Below are 19248 nucleotides of genomic sequence, written 5' to 3' on the forward strand. Positions count from 1 at the left end.
TTTTTGAAGAAAGTCCTTTCTTTTTGTCAGTAGAATTTGCCTTTGCCTCAGAGCCTGGAGTATTGGGATCACCTTGTTGGATTAGTCGGAGGTTCAAGATCCTGCCTCCATGCAAAACCCCATACTATTTTCAGAAGAACACAGAACACCTTTGAGGGGCTCATCCACTTAAAGAACATTTATGAAGTCCATTTAAGTGGCCTCTTACTCTTCTCTTGGATAAGACAAAGGGACTTCCCTCTGCACTGAACACAGGTTTTCTAGGTTTTATTCTTGTAATAAGAATAGCAGAGCATTTTTCATTGTGTACCTCCTGAAAACGTTCCAGCCTCTCAAGATCCTGTTGGCACTTCTCATGCTAGATCTAGACAATCACACAAATGTCTTTCATGTTGCCTAAACCAAGGAAAGGCAGGTGAAATATTCTATAAGCAACTGGCTGATGTTTCATGATCGCTAGCCCTTGTTCTTGTGGGAGGCTTGAACTTGCCAGATGTCTGCTGGAAATTCAACACAGTGAAGAGGCAGTCTAGGAGGCTCCTGGAGCGTGAGGCAGATAAATTCCTGACACACCTGGTGAGTGAGCCTACAGGGACAGTGCCCTGCTGGACCTGCTGTTTATGAACAGAGAAGGGCTGGTGGGAGATGTGGTGCTCAGAGGCTGCCTTGGGCATAGCGACCCCAAAATGAGAGAGTTCACAGTTCTTGTGAGGAAGGGGGTCAACAAAACCTCTACCTTGGACAGTCCTTAATAACAAAGGAGTCCAGGAGAGCTAGACATGCTTTAAGAAACAAATCTTAAAAGCACAGAAGCAAGCCATCCTCATGTGCCAGAAGACAAGCTGATGAAGGAAGAAGACCTGCCTGGCTGAACAGGGAGCTCTCACTGGAAATCAGAGGGGAAAAAAAAAAAAGAGTTGGTGACCTTTCCAAGAAGGGGCAGGCAACTCAGGTAGAGCAGAAGGGTGGTGTTAGGCCATGTAGAGAGTTAGAAAGTTGAAAACTCCGCTAGAACTCAATCTGGCAACTGCTGTGAGAGATAATAAAAAGGGTTTTTATAAATAAATTAACAACAAAAGGAAGGAGAGCTAAGTAAATTCTCTCCTTGGATGTGGGGAAAGGGGGAATTTTGTAACCAAGCACCAGGAAAAGGCTGAGGTACTTGTACTTTCTTTGCCTCAGTCTTTAGCAGCAAGGCTGGTTATCCACAGAGCAACATGCTGAGCTGTTAGACAAGGTCTGGGAGCAGAATAGGAGCCCTGCAATCCAAGAGGAAGCAACTAGTGACCCACTGTGCCACCCGGACTCTCACAAGCCTGTGTGAGTACAAAGGACCCAGCTGTGCTGGCTGACAGCTGCTGAACATGATCCAGGGTGTGCCCAGGTGGCCAAGAAGGGCCAGGGCAGGGATTGTTCTCCTGTTCTCAGCACTGGTGAGGTCACACCTCAAGGGCTCTGTGCCGCTCTGGGCCCCTCACAACAAAAAGACAGACATTGAGGGGCTGGAGTGTGTCCAGAGAGGGAAAAGGAGCTGGGGAAGGGTCTAAGGAGCAAGGCACATGAGGAGGGGCTGAGGGAGATGGGGTGTTCAGCCAGGACAGGAGGAGGCTCAGAGGACCTCATCATCATTTTCCAAGTGCCTGAAAGGAGGTTGTGGCCAGGTGGGGTCAGCCTCTTCTTCCAAGCAGCCAGCAAGAGGACAAGAGGAAATGGCCTCAAGCTGCACCAGGGGAGGAGGTTCAGGTGGGACATCAGGATTAATTTCTTCCCTGAAAGGGCTGTCAAGCATTGAAACAGACTGTCCAGGAAGGTGGTGGAGTCACCATCCCTGGAAGTGCTCAAGAAATTACTGGATGTGGCACTTAATGCTCTGCTTTAGTTGACCTGATGGTGATCAGTCAAAGGTTGGATTCAATGATCTTGGAGGTCTTTTCCAATCTTAATGATTCTATGAGACCATTATCATATTAGGAGCTCAGATTGTGTTACCTCTGAAACAGATAGACATGTTTCTTTCAAAGTTGCAGTTTTTAGGATTCAGCCCATCCTTCAAATGTTTCTGTTCTTAATGGGAATTCTTTTTTTTCCTCAAGGCAAGACTTTCTCCTATTTATTCACATTAAAATTAAACGTTTAATATTTTTTATTGCAACCTGTATGTCATAGAAAAAGATAACTCTACATAAATAACTATCCTGCATTGTTACTTACTGTGATATGATGTGATCTACAAATTATATTCTAACTATCAGCAAGGGTGAAAACTTAACTTTGCAGTTGTAAATACCAAGGGTTGCTTAAAAGAAATTAAACCAATTAATTTTAAAATGGATACTTTAGTAGCCTTCAGTTAATAAATAGCACTCTGTCTATACTAACCAGCCACACTAGGAAGTTTGATAACATTCCACATAGAACTCACTACAAAACCACTAGAGTTAAACTGAAAAAAAAAATTAACTTACCGTTCTTAAAAACAGTACTAAGTTCTATGGACAAAGGCAAATTTATAGTCTCCTAGAACAGTAAAACTTCAATAGTTATGTGATATTGCTATTATATATGAAAATTCATGCAAATAATTTCTGGTCAAAACCTCATATAATATAGATTGCTTGTCTGTATAATCTTGAAAATCATCTGCAGACTTCTTATGTAAACATTAAGCTACTGGATGATAAAAATCTGACAGTTGTAGGCACTGACGATTACTCACCCTTGAAGGTCTCACTGCAGTATAAATGACTGAAAAATGAATCCCTCGTTCCTGCAGATCCATGGTCACTCTTCCAATTATTTTGTCTGTAAACAGAAACATGTATAATTCAACAAACTCAGTAAGTTGAAAAAGCTAAAATCCTACAGCAGTTGGAGAAGTAATGAGCTAGATTTTTAAGCTTATTCAGTTTGTTTAAACAACTTAAGTGCTCATTCTATTTAGGTACAAATGGGACAAGAAACTCTCAGTGTCTTGAAAAATGCACAATTTCAGTGAGATGATTTAAAAAGAAAATACAACTGCTCAGAAAAAGGGGTGATTCTGAAACTGAAAAGTAAAACCATGGAAAATATACCCAAAAGTTTGAACTTTGGGCAATTAAAAGCATGAGCAGGAGAAATCACTTCAGAGGTTTCCTTTCTTTCTTTAAAAGAGTACATGCAGGATGCATATACTGTTAGTCAAGTGATCAGTTAGTAAATAAATAATAAAATGTAATCAGTATTGTTCTGTGAATTACAAAATACACGTAACTACCACTGAGAAACAACACTCAAAGCATGGTGTTTACTGTGGGGCATGATATGTATAATACTGGTAGCAATAATTCTTTTCCCTTCTGTGGATTTAAAGCCTGCTTCTGCACCCCCAACAGGACACAGAAAAATTTCCCCTATTACATTGGGGGTCAAAGGAGAAATATGGTGGAGTATTTCTGAAAAGGGAAGAAGAAGCAAATAAGGAAGAGAGGGCCTTTCAAAAAGGTCCAAATATGCCTCTACAAAAGACCCTCTTCTAGTTCTGAAACCACAGGCAGCTGCAATGAATGCTTTCAACTGATAAATGTTTTCAATATTTGTGCAGAAACATGAACATCTGCTTATAAGGAGCACAATAGTTGTGACTCATGAGCCATTATTAGTGTTGTTATTGGGACTGCTTGAGAAGCAAGCAAGCAGACTCACATTTACTGTTTTAGTGCCTTCCCACTTCTCCTTCATGTACCAGTCTGGTGGATGAAGATTTTGTAACCTGGACATACAAACTTCTTAGATTTTGAGGTTGTACTTTAGAGGAATTGTGTTTTATTTGCATTGCTGAAATTAAGATTTTATATTATTATCCTCCTTAACCACTTCTATTTACTGTAATTATGGTGTCCTGGCTGAGTAAAATATTTGGCTTTTGTAAGAATTCAAGTATTGCTTTTTTCTGTAGGGTTTCAGCTGGACTGATTTCCTCATATCAGTCAAGAATCATAGCTATGTGAATTTTCCTTCTCAAAATTATTGCTAAGAGAATCTACTATGAGAAATGTACTTACTCAGAAAAACAACTGCCTAAAAACTACTGCCATAATTACACTGGTTGTGGAGATCCAAGGCATTATATAACATAGATTTTGTAATCTGGATTCATAGGAATTTCTCTTCAGCCTTAGCAAAAATTTGCAGAACAAAAAAAAAGTAATATGTGCATAAATGCAGAGATTGACTTTGGGTTTTCTTTCATTAAAGCAACCAATAGCTTTCTGAAATAACATGTTATTTGCATTTCCCTTCAGAAGGGAGATACGTGTAACTATAGTTACCAGTAACATCTAGAACTCCTGCCTTCAGGAAGATTCTAGAGGTAACTCCTTCATTCAGAGAAGCTTCTGTGAACATCCTTATGACAAGAGGGTTCATACAGATCTCTTGCTTGCCTGTGATCAGAACTATACCTTTCTTATGAAGTAGTTTAAAATTCTCCAAAGAATAGAGCTCTGACTGTCCACCATGTTTTAGAGCACCTAAATGAGGTGCCTGCTTGGGAACAATAGTGCAGATTCTGTTTGCCCAGCAAAGTGGCACGTTCCCTAATCCACACACCTTCTTCCTGATTAAAATCTAGTTGATACCAACCAAAGAGCTGGCGTAGCCTTTTCTTCCATCCTCCCACAGATCACCTCGTAACTCTGTTTTCCCAAAACAAAGTGGCCTGGGACAGCAGCTGTGTGCCCTGGCAGCCAGGAGGGCCAGCCTTGTCCTGGGGGGCATCAGGCACAGCATCACCAGCCAGGCAAGGGAGGGGATTGTCCTGCTCTGCTCGGGGCTGGGGCAGCCTCACCTCCAGTGCTGGGGCAGTTCTGGGTGCCACGATATAAGAAGGATATAAAGCTAAGAGAGTGTTCAAAGGAGGGCAACGGGGATGGTGAAGGGTCAAAAGGGGGAAGGGAGCCCTATGAGGAGTGGCTGAGGTCACTTGGGGTGTTCAGCCTGGAGAAGAGGAGACTGAGGGGAAACATCATTGCAAAACCTCATTGCAGCTACAACTTCCTCATGAGGGGAAGAGAAGGGGCAGACACTGCTGATCTCACCCCTTGTGACCAGTGACAGGACTCAAGGAAAGGGCATGAAACTGCATCAGTGGAGGTTTAGGCTGGATATCAGGAAAAGGTTTTCTACCCAGAGCACTGCAATAGAGCACCCTAGAGAAGTGGCAGAGAGCCAAACCTGACAGAGCTCAAGAAGCATTTGGAGAGCAGTGTCAGGCACATGATGTGATTTTTGGGGTGTCCTGTGCAGGGCTAGGATGGACTCAGTGATCCCAGTTGGTCCCTTCCAACTCAGCATATTCTATAATACTATGATTCTAGGGCTGGGGAAGCTTATTCTTGAATCCATGCAGCTGATGAAAGAAATGTCCCATAAAGATAAAGCCACTATTTAGCCAAGACCAATGTTAAGCCAAGGCTCAGCTACCCAGTGTGCTCTGGGGACAAGAAAATAGAGCAAAATAACTCCTCTGCAATTCAGAGATGAAAACCCAACTGCTTGTTTTAGTATAAAACCCACTCATTTTGGACTAGAACAAAAACAAACAGAAAAGGATGCACAACTAAGGTATTTTCCCCTGTTTTTCAAATCTGCTGCTGATTTTACAGCCCCAGTTCTGAGCAGAAACAGTCATAGCCACTAAGAACACTGTTTAATTATCAGCCCACTACACTGTAAACCTCCAAAACTACCACTTCAGTGATTTGCACACTTTATAATTTGATTTCTAATTTAGAGCAGTAAGTGAAAGCTCTGCAATGAGATGCTTCTCAGTGCCATTTTCATGTATGGCACCTCTTTTTCAAGAGGCATCAGCCAGATGCTAGGCAAGAAACTTTTTTTATAGTATTATATTGAGACATTCATCTTTAACAAGTAGTGTTTAATACACTGCAAAACCAATAAAAGACTGATATCAAAGGCAAAGAAGGCTATCAGTACTGTTTTATAAAGGTTAGAAAAACATTTCCTATTCATGCAGACACGCTTTGCTGAGACCAAGGCCTTGGAATTGCCAGATGAGCCTGGCACCTCCAGCTGCCAGTGAGCAAGGTGAGATCGAAGGAGGCAGCTCAAGCTGCACAGACATGCAGGGCTTGCTCAGAGAGTGAGCAAAGGCCCATGCCTGAAGCAGATGTGAATTTATCAAGCTCACATTTCATGTCACAGACACTTAGAGTCTGATTAAAACTAAGACAGCCAGAGCTTATAAATACTGTAGAAGGGGAGTGGGATAAAAGCCTTTAAATGGTAGTAGCAAAGCAAAGCCTGGGAACTAGAGAATACTACCTGCTCAGGTGAAACCACAAATGGTGAAATGTTAGTTATGTCTAGGTACTATTACTTACCATTTTCAGCAATTTCTTCCAGGGTGGAAATTTCTTTTAAATCACTAGAGAAAAAGAGGGAAGAGGAAATAATTAAAAATCTTTCCTAGGCAAGAATGATATGAATCTGAAATGTATGAAGATACTGATTGATAAAAGGATTACTGTCAGTCCCTCTGTTTTTCTTTCATCTCCTCCTAATGACCCTTTTCTTCTGCAAAGCCATTAAAAATGTAGGACCACATCTTCAGCTGATTCTTAAAGCCCTCAGATTTCCTAGGCAGCAGAGAAGCCATACTACTGACTGTATTTTGGTCAGCCTCTGAGAAGCTTTTTCTCATTTGGTGTTGGTCCCTTGTTTAACATTTGTTCAGGAGCTCTTTAAAATTGTTATCATGCCTCTTTCTGTGTAGTGATGTGACAGCTGGAATTGCATTTGTTTAGGACACGTTGATATATGCACCTTACACCAACATGTACAAATGCCTAAGTAACAAGCTGGGAAGAAGAGTAAGCAGAAGGAGCTCAGCAACCATGCCTTATATTTTCTAAATATACATTCACCTGAAGGAACAGTCTCCCTTTCTCTGTTAGATCACAGCCCTCATGGAGCTGGAAACATGAAGAATTATAACCCTCCCCTTCCTTCCATAACAATGGAAAAGGAGGCTGTTTATTAGCTTCAGGTTTGTCTGTATGTTTATTTGCTTGCTTATTTATCCTGCCAGAATTTTTGACCCCTGGAATGCCTCTAGCAATTAATTCTGCAGGTAAATCATGTGTCAAGTAAAATAATTGAGACTTTCTGCTAAAAAGTGTGTTGCCATTTAGTTTTATTAGCTGCCCCTTTGTTCTCATATAATGAGGCAGACAAAATAGGAATGCCTGACTGCCTTTCTCAACATAATTCATCTATTACACCTGGTAATAAGCTTATCAGGGGACTTTGAGAAACACTGAATTTATCCTTGTAAGAGAAACAATTTTGATAGCCCTACAAGCTTCCACTCTGTTGTTGTTTTTTTTTTAGTTTCCTCAATACAACTGACATTTTCAAAAGCTCTAAAAGTCATGCACACTTGGGTCAGCTCTGCTTGTGATAAGCCCCTACCTGGCAAGTGGTGGTAGCTGAACCACCAGTAAGTTTGGGTTAGATTCATTCACTTCCAGCTGAGAGACATTGAGATTGGTTACATTTGTTAACTTCCAATTTCCTGATTCTTGAAGAACATTCAGGAGATGCTTGGTAGCCTTGCAGTCAACAGCAGGCAAAACTAAAGATGAAGGAGAAGACTGAAGAATTTCCTGTAAAAAATTAGTGAGACGTTTATTTACCTGTTTAATAGTCATTGCTTAACAATTAACACAACCTTTTTTATAATGTATCCTTAATTTAACATTCAAGCTTGACTGACGGTGGCTTTCTTGCAGCAAGGTTAAAGCACTCAGTAACACCAAATTTTTTCTGTCTTTTCCACATGTATGGAAGAGGAGAGCTGGATGATGTAGAAGTTCTCAAGCTAAGAGTGTAGTTGTTATGAGCACTGCCAGAAGCAAAGCTCAGACGACTCTAACTAAATGCCCTTGGACGTGAGAAAGATCAGTGTCAGACACCTCCGGTTCCAGTGGCTCCATTCAGTTGAGTCATACTTTGCATAAAAAACACCCTGCATTTGTGTACATCCTGGTGGTACAGCACATGGTACAGAAAAATGTCCAATTTGTAATTAATAATTTTCAAAAGCTGCAGATTTCAGGATCTACACAGACTCCAGACACATACAAACAAAATTCATGTCATACTTTCCACCTTTTTACTCAAAGTACAAATCACAAAGCTCAGGCTGAATTGGTTCAGATAAAGCAGCAGGGTATCATTCACTTTATTTACAAATCTGATGGGTGAGTTCCTGATATGGATACTTGAATAAAGTTAATTGAAAAACATTCTCATTCTTTAAATTTGGAACCTGCATAGCCAAAAAACATCTGTCCTAGATTTTTTCTTGATAATAAAATTAACCTGAAATATTTGGGGAAACAAAATGCAAGACGAAGATTTGAAAATTATCAAAATTAATGTACCCCATATTTAATGTTGTTGTGGGTTGACCCTGGCCTGATGCAGGTACCAACCAAAGCTGCTCTATCATTTCCCTCTTCAACTATGCGAAGGAGAGAAAATAAAAGGCTCATGGGCCGGGGAGAATTCACTAACCAATTACACAAGAAAAACAGTCTTGACTTGGGAAAATTAATTAAACTTATTAACAATCAAATCAGAGTATGATAATAGAAATAAAACAAAAAACACCTTCTACCCACTCCTCTCTTCTTCCAGGCACAACATTACCCATGACTGTCTACCTCCTGCCCTGCAGTGGAGAAGGGGACAGAGAATGGGGTCTGTGATCAGTTCATCACACATTGTCTCTATGCCTCTTCCTCCTTGGGGGGAGGACTCCTCATACTCTTCCCTTGCTCCCACATGGGGTCCCTCCCACGGGAATCAGTCCTCCATGGACTTCTCCAAGGAAAGCCCTTCCCACAGGCTGCAGTTCTTCATGAACTGTTCCACTGTGGGTCCCTCCCATGGGGTGCAGTCCATCAGAAACAGACTGCTCCAGCCTGGGCTCCTCTCTCCACAGGTCCTGCCAGGAGCCTTCCCACAGGGTCACAGCTTCCTTCAGGCCCCCAGCTCTCCTGGCACTGGGTGCTCCATGGGCTGCAGGTGGATCTCTGCTCCCCTGTGTTCCTCCCTGGGCTACAGAGGCAGAGCTGTCACACCACGGGCTGCACAACGGGCTGCAGGCGAATCTCTGCCTGCTCTGCTGCCTGGAGCACCTCCTACCACCCCTTCCTGTGCTGACCTTGGTACTGGTTTCTCATAAATTCTCACTCTCTTCTCAAAACACAGCTGCTTCTGTGCAGTAACTTCTTCACCTTTTCAAATATGCTGCCGCTGTCTCTGATGGGCTCGGCCCTGGCCAGTGGTGGGTCCCTCTTGGAGCACTGACACTTTTGGACATGGGGGAAGCTTCTGGCAGCTTCTCAAAAAAGCCACCCCTGCAGCCCACCCACTACCAAAGTCTTACCACAGAAACCCAATACAAATATGAATACTAGAAGATAATTTTTCATCGAGTCCTAGTTTACACCTTGTTAACTTTGCTTTTGTGTTTTCTACATTTAAGTCCAGATTAAATCTTTCACTTGATCCAACACTGAGATCTTCAAGCTGTTACAGACTCTCTCTCTCCCTCCCATGCGAGTGTTGTGGTGCTCCTAACACTTTTCTCCTACTATTCATTTGTTCCTTTTTGTCCGTTCTTTGACTGCTTTTCTGACCTGCTCTGTAATCCTTTCTAATTGCTCACATTTTCCTTCCTAGGCAAAGGCTATAGGTACTTTCATATTTCTATAGATGCTCATAAGGTAGGATTATCTGATTTACTAGACTAAGAGAAAAGTAACTGCAGAAATTAAAATAGAGCAGAAAGCACTCATCTTGTGTCGTGTTTGAGTCTGTCTGTGAGTGTTTCAGTGTTTGGTCTTTGAGTAGTGCTTTTAGCACCTCCTGGAAAAAAAAGATAAAACATTTCATTTTGATTTGTTTACAGATTTGAATTTAGATCTCAAATTCTGAGCAAGTCAATGATTTTGTTTTATTTTCAATATTTTAATCCCTTGTCCCATATCAGGAGCCAGAATGGCAACAGCCATTTCATCCAAGGATATTAAGCAGATTACGCATTTAATGTAGAATAAGATACAAAATGTATCATTACTGACTACCATCTTAATTGTGCCTCTGCTCCTAACCAGCGCTGCACTGCCATCTGTCTCAGCTTCCAGCCACTGGTATTCAGCTGCTTTTCATCTGAAAGGGAGACACAGCTGGATATCAGCTCAGCAGCCTCAGGTAGGCAATCTGATCCTATGCCTCTTTGTCCTTCTTGCCATTTGGCAATCGTGCACTTTTCCTTACAATACCCATATGTTGCTTTGCACATTTTAGGATTTCAGCTGCCATGCTTGTTCAAAACATGAAAACTCCAAAAGGGAATGGAGAATGAAGAGGATATTGAGAAACACCCGATTTTGTATTCTGCTAAAGAAAACCACATAGTAGCTAGGAACAGGAGAGGGACAAGGAGAGAGAGGAAGGGGAAAAGAAGGAAAAGGGGAAGGTTTAATTTTAACTTTCCAATTATTATCTATCCCACAAATTTTTGCGCTGTATCCATGCCCTTCAAATGTATACATAAACCTCTAAGTTACAATTTTAATGAAAATTGATCTGATGTACTTTATGTGATGAAGTGTGTTGCAGCTACAATACAGGAAGTATTGTTGAAAAAAACCCCATGCTGTAATGCATAGTGGGAAACATGACACCATTTTAATTTTTTTTTCTGAGGGTTATAGACAGATCCAAGGGACTGTCAAGAAGAAAACCTGAAGTCCAAGAATGGGAGGAAGCATTCCAAAGAATAAAATACAGACTATAACAATAACAAAGGACTGTCCCAGGGAAAAGGTTGATGTGGCCTTCCCAAAAAAGTTTTGCCTAACAGTTCTGCTGAGGATATCTGAAGGAGTGAATGGGCATCTAGGAAGCTCTAGATGGTACAGTCTGCTTGGACCCGCACAAGGCATTTGGCAGAGTCTTGAAGCAAGGACAACTAAAGAAACTGAGCTGCTTTGGAGAGAGAGGCAGTCTATACAAGAAGGTAGATAAAGAATAGATAAAGATTTAGCAAGTAAGAGGTATAAAAAAATATCTGTTACTGCACTAGGGTCTGTTCTGTTCCATATGTACCTAAACTATCTGATAAAAATTGAGCTAATGAAACTTGCTCATTATGATGACTTTTCCAGGTTAGTAAAGGCAGTGGCTGACTGATGAACTACAAAAGCAGCTTCTGGCACAGCCTCTTGGTCAACTGAGTAACTGGTAAGATTCAATGTAAATTGATTTTAGCACAGTACAGGGTGACAGAAAAACAAACCTAATTTTACATGCACAATAATAGGTATTAGACTCAGAACTGAGTTACCCTTCAGTAATGAAATCTTGAGAATTACAGCAGCTCTTTGAAAATGGTAATTCAGAGGCTGATAGTGATCAGGATGGTAAAAAATAAAATATTAATAGTATTTTAGAAAAAGATAGAGAACAAAACATCATCATGTCACTGAATAAATCTATGATGAACTTTTATCTTGATTATTATGCAGTTCTGTGGAGGTTCCCTTGTCAAAAATAATATAATATAATAAGACTAGAAGAAAGAAAATAAAGACAGTTAAAATTTTGTTAGAACCTGTGTATCACATGTGAATAAATAGTACTGCTCAGTCTATGACCACTGAGTGAGGATAGGATGGAGTTATCACACTACAAGTGGCAATGACTTACAGTCATAATTATGTAGATGCACAGCTGGCCACTAATTGGAGTGTGTTAATATACACTGCAGTTCTAAGGAGCTGAGCATTGTCTAGGGAAAGCCAAAGCTAATATGAAATAAAAACAGTCTGTAGGGTAGGTGATTTCTTGAGAAAGAAGTTCCCCAAATGCTAATCTCTGTATTTTATTATTTAATTTAGAAGTTGTTTGAAAGTTCAAGATAAATTATCTACCTATAAGATTCCATTTGTATGGACTGGAATAAGATTATTTTATTGCATGCAAGCCCATTGATACCAAAATCTCAGAACAGCTGCTAATGCAGCTGAACAAATCAAGTATCTGCAAATGTTTCTGGGGTTTACAAGTCTATAACTCTTTTTCAAATAACACTTTCTTCTTGTAGAACACACGCTGTTCCATGCTCTTATACATTCTAAATGAAATCTCCAGCTTAGGTTTATGAATAAGTTTGCATTTCTGAGGTTCATAAAGGAGGATGCTTGAGAGCAATGGAACATTTATTATAGCTTCACTCATCACTTGTATAATATAGACTGTGTAGGTAAAAAACTTCTGATTATGCAGCATCAAGGATTCTAATTTCCCCAGTGAGAAAATTCAGACCCGACCTTCATTTTGTCCTGTGTTGTGTGAGTATTATTGCAATCTTTCATAGCATGATTAAGAATTGATTTCTTACCCAAAGTATCTCAAGTGGAGTTCAGATAATACAATAGCAACCCAGCAAATTTTTGTAGACTCTGTTATGCCCAACATGGATGACTATAAAGTTCCTTTTCTGGCCCTGAGAACTAAACCCTATGCAATAGATATTGACAAAACTCTCTCTGTGGGCACCCAGGTGAAAAGGAAGTATGCAGTTTATACATCTCATTTGCTTTCACTCACATGAAAGCAAATGAGATTTATAAACTCACTCACCTCACCTCCATCAAACTACACTGGAAAAGCATTAAGATTGCCAAATCCAACAGAACAAATGTAGGAAGTGCTGGAGTTAAGGTGAGCAATTTGTAAAAATAAACTTCCCAGAAACTTCCCAGTTTTAAAGAGGCCATAGTACAGAAAAAATTTTTCAGCTCCAAGACAGAGAGGGAACAGAGACAAAGGCAGAAAAAACCTAGTTGGTGACATTTATTCAGATTGTTAAATACTTGGGTGTAAGTGTTTGACAGAAAAGGATTTACTTAAACATGACCTTGTGTTTAGCTGAGAACCGAGGACCTCCTTCCCAGCCTCACTAGGTCCCAATCCTCTTGCACACCACCTGATTTCTAAACCCATCAGTCTCTGGCCTTATCTCTAGAGTTTAAAGCCTTTAATCTCTATCTACAGTGCTGATGGAGTCCCGATTACAAGGCAAAGAAGAATGTTTTAGGTACTTTGATATGCCTCTTAAACATGGAGGGCCTACTTCAATAAGACCACCACATTATTAGGAACTTGCAATGTCATGCATTGCAACGCATGTCAAAGAGCTGAAATTTAACCACTTTTGTAGTCAGACAGCAACAAAAATTTGCTCTTGACACAGCCTTGCAGAGATGTTAAACCCTGATGAGGTAAGACATAGCAGAGAAGAACCAGCACATCTGCCTGCAGGCACAGCCACTGATCCTCACAGTACAGATGATTATCACTCCCATTCATTCCTCAGAAAACCCATGTAGATACTCTGAATAATTGTTTCTCTTCCAGCATCAGTGTTAAAATGCTCTTATATGACAAAGAGATTAATATCACCAGTTCCACTTATAGAAGGAAGATGTGAGGTTCTTAGATGTAGAGACAGGTCTTATGTGAATATTTATGTATTTAATTACATATAGTGCTTGCTGTGTGGTGCTTGGGAATTTACATTTCCTTGTGTGCTCTGATACCATTTACATTACTAATAGCTCTGTTCATCTTGCACTGCCTCCAGGAATGTCTTTATGACTTCCACAAGTGAACATTTTGTCTAATTACATTTCAATAAACTGTTATGTAAGTACAACCATAGATGCTCTGCACAAAATCCATAAATCTGCTCAGTGAGGACAAAATTTGAAACTGTTGGCTCAGGATGATTCCATCTTAAATTCTGTGCCTAGGGTTTATTTCAAGTTAATCAACTACCATTATATTTTTCATGAAGATTAGGGCAATATAGCATCTATATATTAAGTAATATTTTAACTTAACACAAATATAAAACAGTTAACTCCCAGAATGAGCTTCAATTTCTGTAAAAACAAAATAGATATTAAATTCTGAAAATAAGAAAAAATTATTGGTTCCCATAAGTTCTTTTCTTCCTATGGCTTCAAAACAGAATTTTGGGGTGTTGGCCTGGAAGTTTATATTGTTTTTTACAATAGAAAATTGCAGCATATTTAAGAACAATTTTATCAGTTATGATGAATTGTGAAAACTCAGTCTTTAAAAACATAATAGCTACAAAGCATGTATCTGCAAACTCAGTTTATTTCCTTTAACACATCTGCTTAAACTGGAATAATCTCAATAATTTAAACGGGAAGTCTTCTGCAACTCAGTGCCCTTTTCCCAGTTATTTTCTCTATGTGTCTTTCTTACATCTTTCTTTGTCTTTCTAAATACTGCACATAAAGAAATAAATGAGATAAATGCTTGCCTGAACATTTTGAAACGGATTCTTGTTGCCATAGGATTCACTGAAGTATGTGAAGTCATCTATGCTAAGCTGAAAAACAAAGAGAGTAGGTTGGTGAGAAGGAGCCATGGCATCTCATTTGGGTACAGACTTGTGCTCAGTATTGGTGAGGGAAAAAAAATGGTTTACATACCCTATCTTGCAGGAACAAGACGAGATTTCTGGAGTTCTGGGTAAGAAGAGGTTGCAAGAGTGCTGTCAGCTCCTGTTCTGAGACAACTTTTCCTTCATGCACTGCAGTGTCTGGATTCCACTGTGATCTACAAAGGAATAATTCCTTTTTCTGTAGAATTTTCTGCCAATGATGACACCTTTCTTTAAATATGCAGCAGCAGCTAATGAAATCATCATGTTTAAGATCAACTTTGCAGTTCAGTTTACTTTCATTCTACTCAAGAGAATAAGATTTTCCTTGTTTATGCCTGTATCAAATTGACTGTATTACAGTAAGAATGAATAAGACTAATGTCTCTCTCTATTTTCTTGTTTGTGTACAACAGCAGAGTTGCATCTTTCCATAAAAAGTTACTTACTAAGTGCATTGAAGAAGAATATGTTGAAAACATTCAGAGAGAATTCCCAGATGGCATCCCAACTCCCAAAACACTTTGCAGTGCTGACACATGGAGGTCAGGAGGAGTAGAACTCAGACTAGATCACAAGTTGTCTTAAACTTTTTTTTAATAGAACTTTTGTTAGTAGAAGTGTCTTACAGTGCCATTGTACACAGGTTGTCTCCTAAGGTTTTCATGATGAAGGAACCATTCTACAGAAGCCACTCAGAAAAGCCACCTTTCCAGCAGCAGGAGCTCTCCTGAATGGAATGACTCAAAGCACCCAGCCTTTTGCCAACCTTGCCACAACTCTTTTGCCAACTTGTCACTATGAGGACTGGACAGAGAAATAACTCATCTATTTAGTCCTGCTGCTACAGGAAACAGGCAAAACAAGAGGTGGCATTATTCTTTCAACACCTCATTGGGATTTTAACAGTATGCAACATGGGTCTATAGGGATGAAACTTTTTATGAACATTTCTATCCTAAGTGTTTTGACTAATAAAAATTGTCTTTGGAAAAACAAATTGAACTTGATGCATAATCTTCCATCTTTGCCCAGGTACACATCAATTGCTAAAACCTGAGAAAACAGGTTTTAGCAATTGATGACACTCTAACTGCTTCTAATTACAATGAGTTGAATGTAGGCAATTGTTGTGTGCTCTAACATCATTTATTATTGATTGCAATTTGATCAAGTTGAGATAAAAGTTAAATTTTCTAACCCAAAGCAATTTGCAAATGACCATTGCACAGCAAGCTTTTATGAATGAGAACAACCTTTGCAGTCCTTTAAAATGGAGGAAGAACAGCGTTAATGAACACATACGTGGGATTCAATGAGGTTTTTTTGATAAAGAAAATCTAAATTGCACTCCAAGTCCTCCCTGTAATTCCAATGAAGATTGCTGAAAGTGAATCAAAGGTGTCAAATTGCACTCATGGCAGAGGTCAAACCAGCACAGTCCAGCAGCACCAGGTGATCCCCACCTCACTTTGGACTTCGGGCTTTGGAAAAGCATGAGAGCAAACTCTGTATATGGAAGACTCCTTCAGGACAACGTGCTGGAGATGTGAAAATTAAATTCTAGTAGAACTTTTGCCTGCCACTTTACAAGCTTTAGAAATAAATCTTTCTGAGATGAAGGAAATGGTTTTTTATTGGTTGGAATTATCTGATTTTTTTTAGTTTTACTCAGCATCTTTGCTTTGTTAATTTGTGCTTGGAAATCCACATTAACTTATATTTATGAACATAAACAACTGAGAAATTGCAACAGGCATGCCTCAACTTTTCAGAGAAGACAAACATCACAATTTAAAAAAATTAAGTATAATCTTTTAAATGAATATATTTGAAAACACAGGAAGTCCCAAAGATTCTGAACGACTCTTCAGGAACTGACTGCGATACTGACTTTGTGCCTTGCATGGCCACATCAAAATACTAATGATATTAAAGAAAAAGCAGATAGAACAAATTAAAAGATGATAAAAAATGGCTTGTGTGAAAGAAAATGACACTGAATATCTTGGTATATTTATTAAAAAAAGAAACCTAAATAAATCTATTTCATACCTAATCTTAGAAAAATGAAGCTTTTGAGAGCTTTGGGGACTTGTAATTAAGACTAAAAAGTAACAAAAGCACATCAAACAAAACGAAATTATCTGCAGCAGCACAATGATAAAGGCTTTTGCTGTGAACCCTAAACCTCAGAAGTTTAATGATCCTCTTTCAAAACATACTTGCTTCTAAGAAATTCCCTGTTCCTTGAAGCAGTCCTTGTTAGCTATCTAACCTTGAAAACACCTTTTGTGACACTTCTTAACTTTCAAGCAGTCAACTTTAGTAACTTCATCATCAAAAAAAAAATCTACATCAGTTGATTAGTAATTCTATTAAAATGCAGCATTTGTCTAATACTTGTATTCACAACATTATGCATACATTTATTTTGCTGCTTTTTAACAGTTTGCTGAGCACTATGCATGGCAGTAGGGAAGGCTACATCCTTCACTGAGGGAGCTGTTGCTGTCTGCTTGGTGCAACAACATTCTCAGCCTGGCTCAGACAGGAAATAGAACCACAGAAACATTTAGGCTGGAAGAGACCTCTAAAATCATCAAGTCCGACTGTCAATCCAGCACTGCCATGTCCACCACTAAAACATGTGCCTAAGTGCAACATCCACCTGTTTTTAGAACATTTCCAGCTGACTCAACCACTTCCCTGTTCCAATGCCTGACCACACTTGCAGTGAAGAATTTTTTCCTAATATCCAACCCAAACTTCCCCTGGTGCAACTTGAGGTTTCCTTTTATCCAATCACTTGCTAGCTGGGAGAAGAGACCAACCCCCACCCGGCTAGAGCCTGCTTTTGGAGAGTTGTAGAGAGTGATAAGGTCTCCCCTCATCCCCTTTTCTCCAGGCTTAACATCCCCAGGTCCCTCAGCCACTCCTCACAAGGCTTGTGCCCCAACCCCAACCAGCTTCCTTGCCTGGTCAGCACTGGGTGCTTTACTGGGAGCTGCAGGGTGAAAGGGAGATCTGTGGGTGCCAGGGGCTCCTGGATACAGCGAGGAGGAGCTTCCCTGAACGCAGCCAAGCAGCTCATCCCACTGAACTGCTCACCTCAGTGATGGATGAATGGTGTGGAACCGGCAGCATGCCAACACACATATTGATTGCTCTTGTTGACTGCTCACACAGACTCTTGTGCTCAGAGACACACAGCCTCCTACAGCCATCCATGGGCCAAGTGGGCTCCCTGCCACGGCACCAGCGGGGCTCCAAACGACAAGCATCTCTGCTAATGGATGTGTGCAGAAGTACACAGCTTTAAGGAATCCTAAGGAAGCTTTAAATTTGAGGAAACTTAAAACTCAACTGCTCTCTCTTTCCTCCAGCAGTCAAACAGTGCCCTAAAGAAAGTGAGGAAAGCAAGTTTAGCTTGATATTTTGCTCCTTTCTTATACCTCACTGTTTTGACATGACAACATTATGCTCTTTCCTGAACTGTATTCTTTCTGGAATTTGAGCGATTGGGTTGATGGAAGCAAAGATTTCAAGATTTCCTGTATCTGGACCCACTAGAAGGGCAGATGGGAAGACAACAAGGCTTCTAGAGGTCTAACTCATGATTACATTTTTGCTTTGTAGCTGGCCTCAGAACTCTTTCCTACAAGTTACTCTTGTCAGTTGTCTCTATCAGCCACCTTGTGATTACCATGTAAGAAATCATGTTTTCCCCTGCTCAGGAGAAGCAAAATAGCTTTCATGCTGGCACACAGTGTCTCCATAGGCATCCAATAAAATCATAGCAAAAAAAAAAAAAATTCCTTTCTGTGTTACACCTTCTTTCAGTAGATTTATCAGTAAAGTCCCTGTAGTTTAGGAAACAGTACAAATGTACTAACTGGCATTAAGACTTTCTCAAAGTCACTTATAACCTGGGTATGCCAGAAAAGGATTATCTTCCCTGTATAAGCATAGCATAAAAAAGGAAGTAATATATTTTAAAAGACTGTAGGCAAAAATCATTCCTAAAACAAACACATGAAGGGGCAATTACAAAAGCTAATTTTAATGAATTTATTTTCTCAAACCCCTTCTCTTTATCTGTGGAAGGAAATTCTTCTGAATATTAGTTCAAAATGGATAAATCAATTTTTTTCTGTGTATCATATGCAAGAAGAGCCTTTCAACCTTCCCTCCTTCAAAAACCTAACCAGGGAATATTAGTTTAAAGGCTGATTTAAAATAAAGGTCAAATTTTCCACACCAAAGTTATTTGAAGAACATCCAGTGACATATTCTTTTGTGAAAAGCAGGACAGTGTGACATACTGAGTTAGTCCAGAGTTGAATTGAGAAAGAATGTTGTTTTTTAAAAAAACACTTTTCTCGAAGTAGGGATCTGCATTTTACTTTCTAGAGGAAAGAGGTATTTGATTTACTAATGTCTCTGTGAGAACTGGTATCACACTTCCCATTGCTTTGTGCACTGCATGTGTTTGTCAGCTGTGGGTTTCACCTCTGTCTGGCATCTAACATAATCTTTAATAGCATGAATACAGTAGAGTAATAATGCATAAAAGAGACTGTCACATTCTCTAATACAGCTGTCCTGAGACATGGCTTGGCAAACACTGGCTAGTTCTAAATTAGAACAAAATGTAGTATCCTTCAATTATTCAATATCAAATCCTA

General features: G+C 39.8%; 1 protein-coding gene across 1 annotated transcript in view; it reads right to left on the reverse strand.

The window, feature by feature from the left end:
- Positions 1-19248, reverse strand: part of ATP6AP1 (ATPase H+ transporting accessory protein 1) — a 50146-nt gene that overhangs the window by 29020 nt on the left and 1878 nt on the right. The window contains exons 2-6 of the mRNA XM_005420937.2: positions 14610-14736; positions 14438-14506; positions 7477-7670; positions 6387-6430; positions 2717-2802 (exon numbers count right to left, since the gene is read on the reverse strand). Coding sequence (XP_005420994.1) covers positions 2717-2802; positions 6387-6430; positions 7477-7670; positions 14438-14506; positions 14610-14736 — 520 coding nt within the window. The remainder of the gene's footprint in view (positions 1-2716; positions 2803-6386; positions 6431-7476; positions 7671-14437; positions 14507-14609; positions 14737-19248) is intronic.

Source organism: Geospiza fortis, unplaced genomic scaffold (assembly GCF_000277835.1).
Source record: "Geospiza fortis unplaced genomic scaffold, GeoFor_1.0 scaffold195, whole genome shotgun sequence".
Lineage (NCBI taxonomy): Eukaryota > Metazoa > Chordata > Aves > Passeriformes > Thraupidae > Geospiza > Geospiza fortis.